Source organism: Bos mutus, chromosome 4 (genome assembly GCF_027580195.1).
Source record: "Bos mutus isolate GX-2022 chromosome 4, NWIPB_WYAK_1.1, whole genome shotgun sequence".
Classification (NCBI taxonomy): Eukaryota; Metazoa; Chordata; class Mammalia; order Artiodactyla; family Bovidae; genus Bos; species Bos mutus.
This window is the reverse complement of record NC_091620.1, coordinates 18540385-18559209: the sequence shown is the minus strand read 5'-3', so window position 1 is coordinate 18559209 and position 18825 is coordinate 18540385. Positions and strand designations below refer to the sequence as shown.

At 42.9% G+C, this 18825-nt stretch overlaps 1 protein-coding gene across 1 annotated transcript in view; it reads left to right on the top strand.

The window, feature by feature from the left end:
• MGAM2 (maltase-glucoamylase 2 (putative)) overlaps positions 1-18825 on the top strand; it is a 97174-nt gene that overhangs the window by 37539 nt on the left and 40810 nt on the right. The window contains exons 17-27 of the mRNA XM_070368840.1: positions 1543-1700; positions 1846-1930; positions 2811-2867; positions 3308-3432; positions 4262-4350; positions 5898-5947; positions 10396-10563; positions 12900-13055; positions 14344-14436; positions 14503-14625; positions 17185-17339. Coding sequence (XP_070224941.1) covers positions 1543-1700; positions 1846-1930; positions 2811-2867; positions 3308-3432; positions 4262-4350; positions 5898-5947; positions 10396-10563; positions 12900-13055; positions 14344-14436; positions 14503-14625; positions 17185-17339 — 1259 coding nt within the window. The remainder of the gene's footprint in view (positions 1-1542; positions 1701-1845; positions 1931-2810; positions 2868-3307; positions 3433-4261; positions 4351-5897; positions 5948-10395; positions 10564-12899; positions 13056-14343; positions 14437-14502; positions 14626-17184; positions 17340-18825) is intronic.

The following is an 18825-nucleotide window of genomic DNA, read 5'->3' as shown; positions in this document are numbered from 1 at the left end:
AAGTTCTATTCCTCAGTCTTACTAACCACATCGCAAGTGTGGAGTAGCCCCATGTACCATGTAGCCACCATAGTGGATGGTGCAGCTCTGGACTTTCTCTGTTGGAGACCAAACTGATAGAGGCTATGGAGTGTTGTTTTCTTTGGTGTTTCGCCTTAGGATTTTCATGAGTCACACACTGGGGCAACCACACAGAGGTCTCACGGAATAGTTCTATGCGGAAGGAGTGAAATGGGCATCTTAGGGACAAAAGAAAAAATTTAAACAATTTTCTCTAAAGCAAGATGACTGATCTAAATATGGCACTCATATCTTTCACATCTTTCTAGTTATAGTGAGAATGAACATAACGACTGCTCATCATTAATGGAAAATTTCTGTTTCTGGGAAGCAAATTAGATTTTTCATCTAAAGGGTTTTTTGTTTTTGGTTTTTTTTTTTTGGTCTGTTCTTGGATAAAATCTACTAGGGGCTTCCCAGGTGGCTCAATGAGCTCGCCTGCTCAGCAGGAGACATGGGTTCGATCCCTGGGTCTGGAAGATCCCTGGAGAAGGAAATGGCAACCTACTCCATTGCTCTTGCCTGAGAAATCCCATGGACAGGAGCCTGGCAGGCTTCAGTCCATGGGATCATGAAGAGTTGGACATGACTTAGTGACTAAAAGACAACAATATCTAGTAAAAGCTGTACTCATGATTTTTTTTTAACACATTGTATATTGAAGAACAAACAGAGGTCACTGTCTTTGGAATAGAGAAAATAAAACATATTTTGATGGTGAAAACATTACAGACAAAACCAGGCATAAAGTTTAAAATTGCAAATTTCTAAAACTGTAAGGAAGGGGAGAGAAGGATTGCACATCATGGTGGTAGGCAGTGTGGCTTAAGGCCGTTGGTTTCAAATAGTATTTTAGTAGGAGTGGCTCAGATGGGAAAGAATCTACCTGCAATGTGGGGGACTTGGGTTCAATCCCTGGGTTGGGAAGATCTTCTGGAAAAGAGAATGGCAATCCACTCCAGTATTCTTGCCTGGAAAACTCCATGGACTGATCAGCCTGGCAGGCTATAGTCCATGGGGTCACAAAGAGTCAGTCATGACTGAGCAACTACACTTTCACTTTTCACAACTTTATTGCATTATATGCCAAATGAAGTATTATCAGAAACCTTAATAAATAACATACATTAGAGCAACAGCTCTAGGGGAGCAGGGCCCACTATAGCCCCTTTATCTCCATGGCCACTTTGAGGACCTCTCGATTACCCTGAGGCTGCAGATGCGTCATAGATTGGCAGATCTATCAAATTTAAACTCTGCCACTCGCTTACAATTTGACATTGGGGAAGTCATGTAATCGTTGATTCTATTTTTCCATCTATAAAATGAAGAAGGAGAACCAAGATCCTTGCAGTTCTAGAAATGCTTTGACATCCTCTGAATTGGGAAACATGACTACTTTCACTTGAGAAAGCTTCTTATCCCAAGAGCGCTTCAGAGATTTGATGGAAATATTTAGTAATTGCTTACATTTCCTTCTAGGACCAGGATCCTGCTGCCTTCAGTGAAAACAACGCTATGCTGTTGGAATCCTCCAGATACTATCTGAACATCCGCTACACCCTGCTGCCCTATCTCTACACCCTTTTCTACCGAGCTCATACCCTGGGGGAGACCGTAGCAAGGCCCCTCGTCCACGAGTAAGCCCCCTGACCTGCAAAGACTCCCCTTCGGATCATAGCGTCACTGGCCTTGCTAGTAGCAGCAAGGTCAGCTAGGACCCTGCTGCCCCACCATGTGCGGCTGCTTTGTATTCAGGCTTTACCTGCCTTCTCTGTTTTCCAGGTTCTACCAGGACCCAGCCACCTGGGAGGTGCACGAGCAGTTCCTCTGGGGGCCTGGACTCCTCATCACGCCTGTTTTATATGAAGTGTGTTTATAATCTGAACAATGGGGTGGACTCTCCCACTTGTTCTCGTGGATTTACAGCTGAATAAGCTGGGGCCCGAGTGTCTGTGTTTAAAGATAAATCCGACTACAAATAGGAGGGAGAGAGCACAAAAATTTGGAAATTAGAAAAATAGTAATTATTGATCTCACCCTCAATTTGCCAAGCCAAACAATCTCCATTTTGCAAAATTACCTTAAAGCTTGTTTCCTTAAGCATGTGGCCTTGGTACTGATGGGGGCTTTGAATATCTGAGAGTTCAGGCCGATCATCTGTCTGTGCTTCCTGTTCACCACAGGGGGTGTGTTTCTTAAAGTCAGGGTGGGGGAAGAGAAAAGGTGGGGAGAGGAGTGTGGAGGGAGAGAGGGGTGCTGGGTACGGGGACAGTGTTATTCTAGAGTCCCTGTAGGAAGGACCAAGTAGAATCAAGGGCAGGGGTGAGTAGGGAAGAATAGGAGAGGGGTCAGGATTATGCTGATCTGTTTATAAACATGAGAGATGGCTCATGGACTCAAGTCAAAGGCCCTTGGAGCTGACATTTTAGCCCCAGCATCTCATGGTAGGTCCTGCTGGCTCACAAGTAGTCCTCCTGCAAAGCTCTTCGGAGGGCCTAGCTGCTTCCTTCTCCTCCTATCAGATTACACAAGGGACTCAGGGAATACACTTTCTCTGCTTTTCTCAGCAGTCTCCAAGCAAAACAATCTTCACTTCTAGGAACAGCTCTGTTTTGGTTAATCTGCCCAGTTTTTCTGAGGCAGCTTTCTCTCAGGAGTGTTGCGATGAGGACGTGCCACCATGGGTGAGGGTGTTGTGTAAACTGTAAAGGGTTGTGCCAGTGTTGCTCACCGTTATGTTTCCCCAGGGTTTGAACTATGCAAGAGCATACATACCCGACGCCATCTGGTACGACTATGAAACGGTGAGTGAGTGAGTCCTGGGTGCTTGGGGTAGGCTAATAAAACAAAGTTTTACATTTTGTTGCTTATAGGTATGTTCCTGGGAAGAAGGCCTTTCCTGGGGTACAATGAAATAATTTGAATAACTAGAGTAGGTTTATGGAAATTTTCAGTCGATTTGACTGGCTATTCTGCAGCTATGTGGACTAGTAGTGGGCCTTAGGTTGTGATGATCTATAGAATTAAAACCCGAGTGGGAAATCACACACAGCATAGTGTAGTATAAGGAAATAGGATAGGCTGGAGTCTTGGCTCTGCTATTTCCTATGTGCTTTGGGGAAGTCACTTCACTTTGGGAGGTGTGGTGGCGGGGCTTAAAATGAAGCAACGGAACTAGATAATTCCAATGTCACTTGTAGCCCAAACAACGTATTTTCTGGTCTTTTCCCCTTTTGTTGGCTAGCAAGTAGCCATAGAATGGAGGAAACAATTTGTGGAGATGCTGCTGCCAGGTGATAGGATAGGACTTCACCTCCGAGGGGGCTACATCTTTCCCATCCAGCAGCCAAACACGACCACAGAGACCAGGTAAGCTCCTCACTCTTCTGAGGGTGCAGAGTGTTACAGGAAAGAAAAATTGGAACTGAAAGTGTATCAACTAAGGGAAAATAGCTTCAGTAACTCATCTTTCTCACTTCCTCTCAAGGTCAGCCCAAAATTGGCATCTTCATTTAGCAGGGGATAGCTGTAGCCTCAGTTCCTTTACGTTCCCATTGTCTTTCACTTGTAAATTGCATCAAATTGTAAGGATGGTCAAAATAATCACTCATGAGGATTCCCCAGGTCAGAAAGTATCCTCAAGTAGATTTCCTTAGGCATGAGACAATGCAGGTTAATGGAAGGTAAGAGATACCATATGAAAGTCAACATAGGTTTAAGGTCAAGAGCCAGAAAATTTGGGTTCGAGCCTCAGCTCTGCTACATACAAGAAGCGTTACCACAGGCAACTTACTTTGTGCATCTCTGCTCATCATTAGTAAACTGGAGATGATGGTACTTCAACTTCTTAGAGTTATTAAGAGGCTCAGATGAAATAATAGATATGGTTTAAGGCATATAGGATGCTTAGAAGATTGCCTGCCATGTGGAGAGCATCCAGTAAGTACTAATTGTTAGTATTATCACAAGTGCGGTTCTCAGCAGGAACTGCCTCCATCTACTGTTCTTCTTAAGCTCATTCACTACTCGCCTCTGCTGTCTACCCACACCCTGCTTTCGTGTTTTCAGACAGCATCAGTATTTACTTAATATCTGAGATTGACTCCAAAATGGTCTGTCCCTGGGGCACGAAGGGGGCTGGCTTAAGACCATTCTATCTTTTCTTCATTCTCTGAAACTGAGAATTGCTCCTTTACAGCCGGAAGAACTCTCTGGGACTCATCATTGCCTTGGACTCTAAGCGAGAAGCAAAGGGAGAGCTGTACTGGGATGATGGTGTCTCTAAAGGTAGACTTCCTTATGGTACCATCACTGCGCTTCTCCATGGCAGTTCATCTCGGCAGACTGCCCAGTATGGCACGAGCTTTGTTATCACTGATGCTCATTTCTGTAGCTTAGAATCAATGCATTCTTAAAGTTCCACTAGCCAAGCACATACATTAAAATAGACTTCAAATGAGCGACTTGTGTGTTATTGACTCTACCAAAACAAAAGATATGATTGGATTTAGTTTCTTCCTTTCTCTGGATGTCATTATTAATGTCAAAATTATACATTACATTAATGTGTATATGTGCTCAGTTGCATCTGACTCTTTGTGACCCCATGGCCTGTAGCCTGCCAGGCTCCCCTGTCCATAGAATTTCCCAGGCAAGAATACTGGCACAGGTTGCCATTTCCTACTCCAGGGGATCTTCCTGACCCAGGGATCAAACCTGCGGCTCTGGTGTCTCCTGCACTGGCAGGCAGATTTTTTACCACTAGCACCACCTAGGAAGCTACAATTTATTAATAGATTGTAAAATATTGCCTTGGTTGCTATTGAGAGGCAAGTATCTAATTTGTGTGGTGTTTTTTCACATATGAGTATCTCACATAAGCTTTGGGTCTCATTATATAAAAATATGCCCTACATAGAATTAGCATTTATTAATAGTTCTTGGCTATTTATTATTGCACTGTGTGCAGGGCCTAAACTTCCAGGTGACTCAGTGGGTAAAGATCCCACCTGCAAATCCAGGAGATATACGTGATGCAGGTGCAATCCCTGGGTCGAGAAGATCCCCTGGAGGAGGGCATGGCAACCCACTCTAATATTCTTACCCAGAGTATCCCTATGGACAGAGGCGCCTGGTGGGCTACAATCCATGGGGTCACAGAGTCAGACACGACTGAAATGACTTAGCACACAAGACATAGCCATTGCCCTTGAGGAAGTCCTGGTCCAGAGAGAGGGAGGGCATGTAGATAACTACAGATACAAGTCAAATGTTTTTTTTTTTTTAATTATTTGTTTATTTATTGTACTGTTTATTTTTGGCTGTGCTGGGTCATCATTGCTGTGTGGGCTTTTTCTCTTGTGACAAACGAGGGTTACTCTCTAGTTGCGGTGCATGGGCTTCTCATGGCGGGGGAGCACAGGCTCTAGGGCACGTGGGCTTCAGTAGTTGTGGCTCCCAGGCTCTAGAGCACAGGCTTAGCAGTTGTGGTGCATGGGCTTAGTTGCCCCATGGCATGTGGGGTCTTCTGGGACCAAGGATTGAACCCGGATCTCCTGCACTGGCAAGCAGATTCTTTACCACTGAACCACCAGAGAAGCCCCCCAAATGCTTTAAACCTGACAAAATGTTTCCACCTATGCCATGGAGTTCAGAGGAGGGAGTAGTTACTGGCGGTTGGAGTGGTCCAGGAGACCTCTGTGGAGTCTGCAAAAAACCAGGTAGAACTTGGGTGAGCAGAGCTAGTTGGCAGAGGTGTTCCCAGTGGAGAGAAGAGGATACCCAACTGTTCTGCTTCCTGTAGTAACTGTCCCTCCTCCATCTTTCTCTTTCAGATGCTGTAACTGGAAATAATTCTATTCTGTATAAGTTTTCCATCACCTCTGTAAGTACTGTTTGGGGGGAACCCACAGTGCATGCTCTTTTTTGTGACTGCTTTTTTGAGTTTTGGGTTTTCTGAGTTGCTTGCTTTTGTGGGCAGTGCCTCATTGCCACAGCCCAGAAAGGATTAGCATTAAAATGAAAATTTTTAATCTGTGTTAGAAACATTAACCAATAGAAAATCAGCATGAGTTTGGTGAAGAAATTGTCTGTTTTTCTGGGGAAAAAAAAATCACTGTTTTTGAGTTTTATATGATGAGTCTGGGCTTCCAAGATGTGTCCTTATTTGAGAGAGTACAAGTGGGTGGGGGTGTGGATGGGGGGTGATGAGGTATGTAGAGCCTTTTTGAAGTTGTTCCATCAAGGAACTTCCTTTCTAGCCCCTAAAGCTTGGCCTTGGGCACAGGTATTAAGTGGTGGTTTTGAGAGATTGGGAGATGCAGTGCATTACTTGCCTGGTGTCTGCTTCCCAAGGGGACCAAGAGGAAGAATGGCAGTAAGGCTGGAAGGGGATGGGAGAACCCTGAATTGGTTTTCTTAGATGTCTGTTTGTGCATGGGCAGAACTTTCTTGTGTGGGACTCTCGCACCCTTATTTCTTCTTTCTTTTAAATTCATATTGCCTTTTATTTTTTAAATGTTTATTTATTTGGCTGCATTTGGCCCTAGTTGCCATGCATGGGCTTAGTTGCTCCATGGCATGTGGGATCTTGGTTCCCTGACCAGGAATCAAGCCCTCATCCCTTGCATTGCAAAACAGATTCTTAATAACTGGACCACCAGGGAAGTCCCACGTGCTGAGTTACTCAGTCCTGTCTGACTCTTTGTGACCCCATGGACTCTAGCCCACCAGACTCCTCTCTCCATGGAGATTCTCCAGGTGAGAATACTGGAGTGGGTTGCCATGCCCTCCACCAGGGGATCTTCCCAACTCAGGGATCGAACCCAGGTCTCCTGCATTGCAGGTGGATTCTTTACCATCTGAGCCACCAGGGAAGTCTGGGAAGTTCCATATTGCTTTTTAAATGATACTTTTTATGTTGACATAATTATAGAGCCCCATTTTATAAGAAATAATACAGAGTTCTCTTGTACTCTTTACCAAGTTTCCCTAATTGGAACATCTTATAAGACTATAGTACAATTTTACAACAAGAATATTGACGTCTATATTATTGCAAGATTGTTGCTGAGCTGTGAAAGATGCCGGGATTCTTGGCCTCCAGAGGAAAGGAATTCAATCTGGGGCCAATTCGAGGCTTGATCACTTAGAGCTTTTGTGTATTAAAGTTTTATAAAAGTATGAAAGATATACAGAAAGCTTCTGACATAGATATCAGAAGGGGGCAGAAAGAGTTCCCCCCCCGATAGTCTTTAGCAAGGAGTTATATAGCTACTGCTGCTGCTGCTAAGTCGCTTCAGTCGTGTCCGACTCTGTGCAACCCCATAGAGGGCAGCCAACCAGGCTTCCCCGTCCCTGGGATTCTCCAGGCAAGAACACTGCAGTGGGTTGCCATTTCCTTCTCCAGTGCATGAAAGTGAAAAGTGAAAGGGAAGTCACTGAGTCGTGTCCGACTCTTAGTGACCCCATGGACTGAGCCCACCAGGCTCCTCCGTCCATGGGATTTTCCAGGCAAGAGTACTGGAGTGGGGTGCCAGCTACTAGCAGTCTGCTAATTAGAGAAAAGAAATGTCTCAAAACTCAAGAGAATGGCACCAGGCCCCTCACCCACAACATGTATTTTGAGATAACATTGGCACAGGTGAGTCATCCCAGGCCATAAAATGATTAACATGAATCTTGAAGAAAGTCAGGTTTTCAAGCAAATACATAGTCTCATTAACATAACTTAAGACAACATTTGCATGAGTAAAACACACTGGTTTGTCAAGTCGGTTGAGTCTTAGGCAGAACCAACTTGAAGAAAGACAGAGTCTAGGGTACATACGTAGTTCATTAACATAGCTTAAGAAAAACATTTCCATAAGAAAAACCTCATTGGTTACCTCAAGGTTTGAGAAAAGTCAACTTCAGGTGGAACCAGGTGTTGTCATGGCAACACAGAATTTTAAGAGACACCTCCTTTTAATTTTGTATATATAGAGAGAAAAAAACATCTGACACTTGCAGCCTATTTCCTCCCTTTGGAGACCCCTAGCCTTCATGCATGTTACCCTCTCACTATCAAGATGCAGAATATTTCCATGGCCAGGAGGATCCCTCCTGTTGTCCAATCTCCTTGACTCCACTTGCCCCAAGCCTCAACCTCATCCTTAGTTCTTGGAAACCACTAATTTGCTCTCTATTTCTATAATTTTGTCCTTTCAAAAATATTATGTAAATGTAATCATACAGCATGCAGCCTTGGGGACTGGCTTTTTAAATTCAACATAATTTCCTCGAAATTCATCCAAGCTTTTCCATGTCAAAGGTCAGTTTGTTTTTATTGCTGAGCAGCATTCCAAGATATGTTTAACTATGCCCTTAAGTAAGGGCATCTGGGAGTGTTTCCAGTCATGGGTTATTACAGATAAAGCTGCTAGGAACAGATTTTTATGTGAACACAAGTTTTCAATTGTCTGGGATAAATGCTCAAGAGTGCAGTTGCTGGGTATTATGTAAGTATATGTTTAGTTTTATAATAAACTGCCAAATTCTTTTTCAGAATGGCTATACTATTTTACATTTCCACCACCGATGTATGTCACCCAGTTCCTCTGCATTGTAACCAGCATTTGATGTTGTCACATTAAAAAAAAAAAAATAGCCATTTTGATAAAGGTGTAGTGATAGCTCTGGAGAAGGCAATGGCACCCCACTCCAGCACTCTTGCCTGGAAAATCCCATGGACGGAGGAGCCTGGTGGGCTGCAGTCCATGAGGTTGCTAAGAGTTGGACACAACTGAGCAACTTCACTTTCACTTTTCACTTTCATGCATTGGAGAAGGAAATGGCAACCCACTCCAGTGTTCTTGCCTGGAGAATCCCAGGGACGGGTGAGCCTGGTGGGCTGCCGTCTATGGGGTTGCCCAGAGTCGGACACGACTGAAGCAACTTAGTAGCAGCAGCAGTGATAGCTCATTATGGTTTCAATTTGTTTTTCTCTGGCATTTAATGATGTTGACCATCTTTTCATGTATCTTTTCATTAGCCAACTGTATACTCTCTAAGATAAAATGTTTCAGTTCTTTTGCCTATTTTCTAATTGGCTTGTTTAACTTATTTTTCTATTCAGCTTTGAGAGTTCCCTTCTTGGCTACATGGTTTGCAAAATTTTTTTTTCTTTCAGTCTGTAGGCTGCTCTTTTCATCTTCTTAACAGTCTTTCTCAGAGGAAAAATTTTTAATTTTCAAAGGTCCTAATTTATCATTTTTTCCATTTGTAGATCGTGTTTTTGGTGTCTAGTATAAGAACTCTTTATAGTTCTTCAATACTTCCATTTTTTCCTAAAATTTTTGTAGTTCTGCCCTTTATATTTAAGTTTATTACCTATTTTGAGGTAATTTTTTAGATTAAATTTAAAAGAAAACTTTGGGCCACACTGCAGGTCTTGCAGGACTTTAGTTCCCTGATCAGGGACTGAATCCAGGCCATGACAGTGAAAGTGCCAAGTCCTAACCACTAGACCCCCAGGAATTGCAAATTTTGAGGTAATTTTTATATGAGACATGAGGTTTAGGTTGAATTTCACGTTTTGCCTATGGATGTCCAATTGCACCAGCATCATCTGTTGAAAAGCCTGTCCTTTCTCCATTACATTGCTTTTGTAAAAAATCATTTGGACATGAATCTGTGGGATGCTTAATTTTTTTAAACATCAAAGTGTCCCTTTTTTTCTTCAGTCATCGGTTCTACCTTCTTTGTCATAGCTCAACTTTGTCACTTTTGAACTGTGGTTCCCTGGATAGGTTTTCTACATGATCCTGGCTTTAGGCTCCTCATCTGAAGAGCGGGGATCATTCGAGCCTCACCCTCATAGTTTGCTGTGAGAATTAAATGAGATGATACCTGTAAAATGCTTAGCACAAGGTCTGGCACACAGTGAACATTCATAAATTTTAGCTATCATCATTATCATTAAAAGAAAAAATAATTATTTGGGCATTATTTTGTATGTGTATGAATGTGTATATCTTTGCGTGACTATGGGTCTCCTTTTGTACGTGTGTCATCTTGTCTGTTTGAGAATTCCATGGTGTCAGCAACATATTTTCTGAGCAATAGAATCAATAAAGAACCAGTAAACTAAAACAAATACATAATATTACTAAAAGATTACTTAAAGACTGTTACGAGTCTTACTTGAAAAATTCCCTGGGGATGACCACCTGGCACCATTTAGAACCTCAGAGGTAAGGGATCTCTTGGGATCTCAGAAAGATATGGAACGGTATTTGGACACAATCAGAATGAGATATACCTGCTCTCTAAACTGACTTCTTTTCCCCACAGAACCGTCTACAGGCAACGATTATACATGCTAATTATACAGACCCTGACAAACTCACATTTACAGATATCATGATCTTGGGAATGGACAAGGAACCTACTAATTTTACTGTCTCCCTAAATGATGTGACCACCTCCATTTCAAATGTTGTCTACACAGAATCAACAAAGGTGGGATATTGTTCCTTGCTGTGGTGCCCGTCAACAGCCCTCGCCTGAGCTTCTGATAGCCAGCTTGTTCTTGCTCTGTTGACTTTGGGTGGGCACAGAGACAACTGGCTTGCTGGGGAACCATGGGGAGAATGTAGAAGGAGAAATCTGTGCATGCTCGATATGGACCCTGGAGTTTTGCTTGCATTGGGATTCTGAGGCAGGTGGTAGGAGTTGATACCCTTGAAGAAGGCAGTTCTTCTCTGGGCTATTTAAAAGTAGTTGTGCTAATGTCAGATGTGATAGAGAAAATATGATTCAATGCATTGGCCTCGTTCTGGAGAATATTGACATCTGTGTTCTCTCATTCACATTAAGGACTTTCTTTGAGACAGTTGCTATTTTTCCTTCCTATTCTAAACTATTTTTATACCATTTCAGAAAATGATAACTTAAACACAAGGAGTTTTTATTCTTTTTGTTCTTATGCTTTTGTTCTTATGGAATGCTTCCCTTACACGATAATCTTTGAAAAAGAAAAGTCCCAATCATTAGCTAATATTTCAAGCACTGGGAAATTCACTGTTCCTTATGGCAGACCTTTTTTAATTTTATTTATTTATTTTTGTTTGTTTTTTTTTTTTTTTATTCTTCCAATTTTATTTTATTTTTAAACTTTACATAATTGTATTAGTTTTGCCAAATATCAAAATGAATCCCATACAGGTATACATGTGTTCCCATCCCGAACCCCCTCCCTCCTCCCTCCCCATACCATCCCTCTGGGCCGTCCCAGTGCACCAGCCCCAAGCATCCAGCATCATGCATCGAACCTGGACTGGCAACTCGTTTCCTACATGATATTTTACATGTTTCATTGCCATTCTCTCAAATCTTCCCACCCTCTCCTCTCCCACAGAGCCCATAAGACTGTTCTATACATCAGTGTCTCTTTTGCTGTCTCGTACACACGGGTAATTGTTACCATCTTTCTAAATTCCATATATGTGCGTTAGTATACTGTATTTATGTTTTTCCTTCTGGCTTACTTCACTCTGTATAATAGGCTCCAGTTTCATCCACCTCATTAGAACTGATTCAAATGTATTCTTTTTAATGGCTGAGTAATACTCCATTGTGTATATGTACCACAGCTTTCTTATCCATTCATCTGCTGATGGACATCTAGGTTGCTTCCATGTCTTGGCTATTATAAACAGTGCTGCGATGAACATTGGGGTACACGTGTCTCTTTCCCTTCTGGTTTCCTCAGTATGTATGCCCAGCAGTGGGGTTGCTGGATCATAAGGCAGTTCTATTTCCAGTTTTTTAAGGAATCTCCACACTGTTCTCCATAGTGGCTGTACTAGTTTGCATTCCCATTTCACACCAGTCAGAATGGCTGCAATCCAAAAGTCTACAAATAATAAATGCTGGAGAGGGTGTGGAGAAAAGGGAACCCTCTTAATTTTATTTTTTAAAACTTCTTTTGGCCGCACAGTGTAGCATGCATGATCTTAGTTCCTTGATGGGGGATCAAACCCTTGCCCCCTGCATTGGGAGTGCAGAATCTAACCACTGGACCACCAGGGAACTCCCTGCCCCCTTCCACTTTGACAACACATATAGAAAGGGACAACAGCTTGCTTTTTAGGATTAGGCAGAACAGGGTTCTAATCCTAGCTCTGCTGAGCCCTAGCTGTGAGATCTTGAGGAAAACAGTAAACCTCTCTGAACTTCAGTGTTCTGATTTGTAAAACTGAGATAGTTGTATTATATTGAATATATATAATAGTATATATAATATATTATTATTTGTATATTATAATAGTATATATAATATATATATTATATATATTATATATATAGTACTGACTATAATATATATAGTCAAATATATTATTATTCATAGCATAGGATTGTTTTACAGGACTCATAGAGATAATGCATATGAAGTGGTTATCATAGTGCTTGACAGACTCAGTAAAGTTTAGCTCTGGTTATTACTGCCATTGTTAGTAAAATGTCTGAGCACCGTACTCAGGGGGCAATGAATCTGAAATGCCCGCCCTGCCTGTGATATGTGTTCCTTAACATGACTGAAGCTCTTTCAATTCAATATCCCACATTGGCTCCATGAGATCAGAAAGGTCTGGAGGAAGTCAGATTCATTTTCCTGACAGAGAGGTCGAAAGACCCAGAGGAGAAAAAAGAGGATTACGAATTTTTCACATCAAAGTGGTGTTAGTCAAAGGGCTGGTTTCCCCTGTCCTAACTACATGACCATCAGAGAATGACATTATCCAGGCAGCTGCACCTCCTCTCGTGTGTCATCATGGCCCTTTCTCTTTCCTCAGGTGGTGAACATCACTGACCTTGAGGGACTGGTACTGGGACAAGCATTCTCCATTCAGTGGGATCTTCCAGTCAGTGACCTGCAGAAGTTCAACTGCTTTCCTGAGCAGCCTGCTGTCTCCGAGGAGAGTTGCAGGGAGCGGGGGTGCCTTTGGGAGGTAAGAACCAGGAGCAGACTGCCTCAGTGAGCAGGAAGCTGTAAAAAGTGTCCCACGGGTAATTGGGCACCCAGGAAACACTTTCCAAATGTCCATAGATTAAACTGTAATCATCTTCAGGAAGCAAATGATGCTATGGCAGCTGATGAGGTGTTTTTATCAGTTACATGTGATAGGCGATCAGTGTTTCATTCAGAGATCTGAATAAGGATCAACTCACTGACTCTTTCCTACAATCACAGCATTTCAAATCCCACTTTGTTCTGAACATGGCTGTAATGCAGTGGGAATGCACTGAGTATTTTAAGTGATTTTCCCCCCATCTATTGGAGAGTCCAAGCAGAAAGGTAAGGTAATGCTGTTTCTCTCCCTTTGAGAAATAGAGAGAATGAAGGCCAGAGAAAATCATTGATTTCCTCGAGATCACAATAAGGGACAGTAAGGACATGGGGAACAGAGCCCTGCCTTAGGACTCAGTTTCCAGATAGGTCTCATGCCAGCCCTTCACCATTAGATGAGGCCTGTGTGTGTGTGTATGTGTTTATTTTCTTTATTTTTATTTGTTTATTTGGTTGTGCCGGGTCTTAGTCGTGGCCCGTGGGACTTTTAGCTGTGGCATGTGGGATCAGTTTCTCTGACCAGGGATCAAACCCAGGCCCCCTGTATTGGGCGCTTGGAGTCTTAGCCACTGGACTACCAAGGAAGTCCCTGTGTATGTTTAAATGGATATATTCATTTGCTAGGGCTGCCATAGCCAAGTACAACAAACTGGGTGACTTAGAACAACAGATATTTATTATCTCAGCATCTGGGAGCTGGAAGTCTGATATCAAACTGTCTACAGAGTTGGTGCTTTCTAGGGGCCAAGAGGGAAAATCTGTTTTGTGTCCCTTTCCTGGGCTCTGGTGGTTTGCTGGCAATCTGCAGTGTTCTTTGGTTTGTACAAACATCACCCTGACCTCTTCATCTTCACATGATGTTCTCCCCAGGTGCATGTCTGTGTTCAGTTTCCCCTTTTACTAAGGACACTAGTCATATTGGCTAGCTCCGTCCCAATGACCTCATTGAACTTGATCACCTGCAAAGATCCTAGTTCCAAACAAGGCACCAGGTACCTTGTTCACAGGTACCAGGGGTTAGGCCTTACCATGTCTTTGGGGAATATAGTTCAACTCATAGCAATGGACATAGGGTAAGAGACTGAGTCTGGTTTAACCACTTTCTTCTGTAATTAGAGTCTCAAAGCGTGGTGTCAGAGGCTGACCTTGAAGTCCTCCTCTTGTTCCAGCCAACGACTGTTCCTGGGGTGCCCACCTGTTTCTATGACACCATCCCTAATTATGCTGCCAGCAACATTCAGTACCTGCCTACGGGCATCACTGTAGACCTCACCCACCTGACAGCCTCAGAAGCTGGACAAGCTATGGTGCCAGCACCATCATTACAGGACAAGCTATCCCCACCTGCAGCCGCAGCGAAGGCCGCCTCTGCCTCTGACACTCTCTCTGCAACCATCGGCTTTCTCCGCCTGAGCGTGACCTACCACACAGAGAACATGCTGCAGTTCAAGGTAATCCTATGTCTCCATGGTTGGAATTCTTAGCTGACAGCTCCATGCAGTTGGAAGACATTGAAACATCTTTAATCCAAATCCCTCATTCTACAAGTGGGGCTGCTGAGGCCCCAAGAAGTGAAGATCAGAAAGTTAGGAGAGAGTTGGGGTGGGATGTAACCTTAGATCACTGGGGGTGGTAATTTCTTATAACAGTGAGTACTCTAAGTCATGAACATCCTTAAAGAGTCCTTCTTTAGCCCTGAGAAAAGTGTGTCTGCTGTGTGGTAAGTCATATAAGTGGCAACAACCCTCTTCTGACATCAGAGTTATTTCTCTAGCTGTGGTTCTTAAGCTTTAGCACCTGTACCTATATCAGAATCACCTGCAGATCTTGTTAAAAGATGGCTGGCCTGACCCCCCAGAGTTTCCAACCTGAGGATCTGCACTGCTAGCAAGTTTCCAGGTGGTGCTGATGCTGTAAGTTAAGAGGCCACTCTTGGAGACCTACTCAGCTCAGTTCAGTTGCTCAGTCATGTCTAACTCTTTGTGACCCCATGGACTGCAGCATGCCAGGCTTCCCTGTCCATCACCAACTCCTGGAGCTTGCTCAAACTCATGTCCATTAGCTGGTAATGCCATCCAGCCATGTCATCCTCTGTGATCCCCTTCTCCTGCCTTCAATCTTTCCCAGCATCAGGCTCTTTTCCAATGAGTCAGTTCTTCGAATCAGGTGGCCAAAGTATTGGAACTTCAGCTTTAACATCAGTCCTTCCAATGAATATTCAGGGTTGATCTCCTTTAGGATTGACTGGTTTGATCTCCTTGCAGTCCAAGAGACTCTCAAGAGCCTTCTCTCTGCTCTAATAGAAATGCAGTCTGAACCACGGGTCTTCATTGCCACATGTGGGGTCTTTTGTTGTAGTACATGGACTCTCTAGTTGTGGTACAGGGGCTTGGTTCCATGACCAAGGAAGGAACCCACATCCCCTGCATTGCAAGGCAGATTCTTAACCACTGGACCACCAGGGAAGTCCCCACATGTTTTCTAATAACTATAGTTTTAAAAATATATTTGGAAAAAAATTAATGAAATTTATTTTAGTGACATTTTATTTAACCAATATACTAAAATATTATCACATCACCATGTACTCCAAATACATTTTAACCACATTACGTCTTCAAAATTTGCTGTGTGTTTTGTACTCATAGTGAGTCTCAATTCAGACAGCACATTCAAGTGCTTCAAGGCCACATGTGGTGGGTACCGCCTTGGACAGGTCAGCTCTATATGTTGCTTTTCACACTTTAGTGTTTGATGAGTCACCTCAGAGATCTTACAAAAATGAAGAGCCAGATTCAGAAAGTCTGGGGTGAGGCTGAGATTCTGTGGTCTTAACAAGTTCCCTGGTGATCCCGTTTAACATTGTGAAACATTGTGAAAGCTGCTTTTGGCTTGACAAACACAATATTGAGAAGCAAAGCTTTAGAGAAAACTTGTCTGAAACAGGAGGGAAGAGGACAGGGCATAAGACAATAACAAAACCTTCGGACAGGACATAAACTGATTAGATCCAAATGGGTCCAAAATGGCAGACAAGGCAATTTCCACTAGACTTTGAGCCTCAATATAGGACCCTTGTAACACATCAGCAAGCTAAATGACACCCACAGGCACCATGACAATTCTGAGGCTGACTATAAAGGGCTGAAAAGTGGGCGGTGGCTCAATTCATGGAAATCCCTGCCCATTCCCTGAAATAGTTGGAATAATCCTCCCACTCATTAACCTATGAAATTACCCAGCCCATAAAAACTAACCATGCCATATTTTGAGGTGGTTCTTGCCTTCTGAGGTGGCCCACACTCTGTCTGTAAAGTGTGTTTCTCTCTAAATAAATCCACTTCTTACCTATCAAGAAAAGAGACTTGTCTGAAGTGTAAAAAGTTGACTAATAATATGATAAGGAAGAGGATGCTTGCTCATCCTGGCAATACTCCAGGGCTTCCAACAACACTCTTCCCTTCTCTCATTTTTCCCACACATATTTCTCTGATTTTCCTACCTGTCAGGTAGATAGGAACAAGCAGTGAGTACAAGAGAGCCATCTTAGGGATGGAAAAACTGTACAACATCTGGAAGTTCCACCAGTAAGAAGTCCTCAGTGTCCATAAGTAAATTCAATTCTCTAATTTCTAACATATATTCATGTGCTCACACATAAGGTACTGTATACACATGCATGTTCCCATACCACACCCTCATAAATACACACACACACACACACACACATTCTGTCCATGAGATTCTATATCCTTATATCACAAATTTTTTAGAAGTGCCCTTGCTGGCTTTGAATAGGTCATATTGAGGCATTTTTGGAGTTCAGGCTCCCTCTTGGGCACAGTAGGTGTGTAGGCCTCACAGCTGTTTGTTTCAGGATATTTGATGCCTCCTGATATGATTCAGACCAGCCAGAAAATATGGAAACTGAATTGTATTTGATATAAGCTGGCACAAGGAATTGTAGGCCCGAGATTCCATGAAGAAGCTTCCTTCTCTCTTCTTGGCAGATCTATGATCCCACTAATAAAAGGTACGAGGTCCCAGTGCCTCTGAACACCCCTTCGTCTCCAGTGGGCTCCCCTGAAAACTGTCTGTATGATGTCAAGATTCAGAACAATCCTTTTGGGATCCAGATTCGAAGAAAGAGCTCCAGCACTGTGATGTAAGCACTCTTTATTTGGTTCTAATTAGAGTGGTTCTAGATCTAATTGTAGTGGCTCTCATGAATGCAAGTGAAATATTAATTTTAGAGACTCTATGTCAATATGTTCAATGAAGAATGTATCTATTGCCCCTACTTCAATAAGGATTTTATTTTCCACTAGACCTTAACAAGAAAAATGAATCAACCAAAGGTTTGCAAAAGCTAATTAAGTGGTGCTTGCTTTTAGAGAAAGGAAAATACATGTTCTATTTTTTGTTCCTGTTAAGTAGGACGGGAAACTCTATTTAATAAGTATGGCATAACCTGTGATAGAAATCAGTTCTATATACCCTCATTAAGAAATAACAGAAGAGTCAGGAGAGAAGGACAAAGGTTACTGTGGAGGGCAAAATGGCTTCTTACAGTCTTTGCCTCTATTGACACTTGAGACTCAAAGCCTCTTCACAGTGTTAAGCATGAAAGGAGTTGTCGTCTCTCATCCCTTGCCCTGCTGCTGAGTGGAATGGAGTGAAGGTCTAGATTTTGCCTGGGGCTGAGGTTCCCCATCCATGTAGAAACTGTGACCTGGGTGTGCACGTGTTCTTTCAGCTCTCTCTGTATGTCTGACTTTATGTCTGTTCCCTTATTTGGTAATGTCAGGCGAGTGTATGCTCCTCGGTTTCTGTCTCGTCCACAACAAAGATTTGGAGTGACAGACGTTAAAGCCCTCAGCATGTCACAGCTCTTGGGTCTTGGACAGACCGGGTTACAGCTCTCAGGTCTCAAACGGACTGTGTTATAGCTCTTAGACAAATCAGTGTTACAGCTCCGTGTTACAGCTCTATTTTAATTAAATAATAGCAGGAAAATCCATCTTCGAGGCGTAAAGGCATGTTGACCCAAAGACGTGAAGAGAAGAACGCCCCAGCACGCAGGAGGAAGAGAGAGAGAGAGAGAGCCCTTTGGCTCCTCTTTTTATATGTTTTTTCCTCCCCCTGGGCCTGCCCTATGCAAATTGGGCTAGCCAGAAGTGCTGTTTGTTCTCCCTGAAGTCCTCACTCTGGTCCTCGGACCTTCCTTTGACCTTCCTTTGTTCTATTTTTGCTGGCTTTTCCCTTCCTTGTCTTTTAGCCACCACCATTTTGGACTCGTGTTTCCTATTCTAACTACTTAACAGTAAGAAGTTCTTTGGCCAATCCAGAAAACCATTCTAAGAGTTCACATTTTCTGCAGAAAAATGTGCTTCTATCTTATCCATTCATTCATGCATTTATTCAAGCTGATATGTTGGGCAAGGAGAAGTAGAAATACAGAGAGGAGGGGGATGTGGTCCTTGTTGTCCAGGAACTCAGGACCAAGTAAAGGAATTCTCAGCCTTGCAAAAGACAGATAACAAATAAACATGCCAGCACAGAAGCTTGGAAGCAAATTATGGCCCTTGTTATCACCTGAGTCGTCTCACAGTATTTGAACATGGATCCAGATATTCAGCCACTCAGGAGGC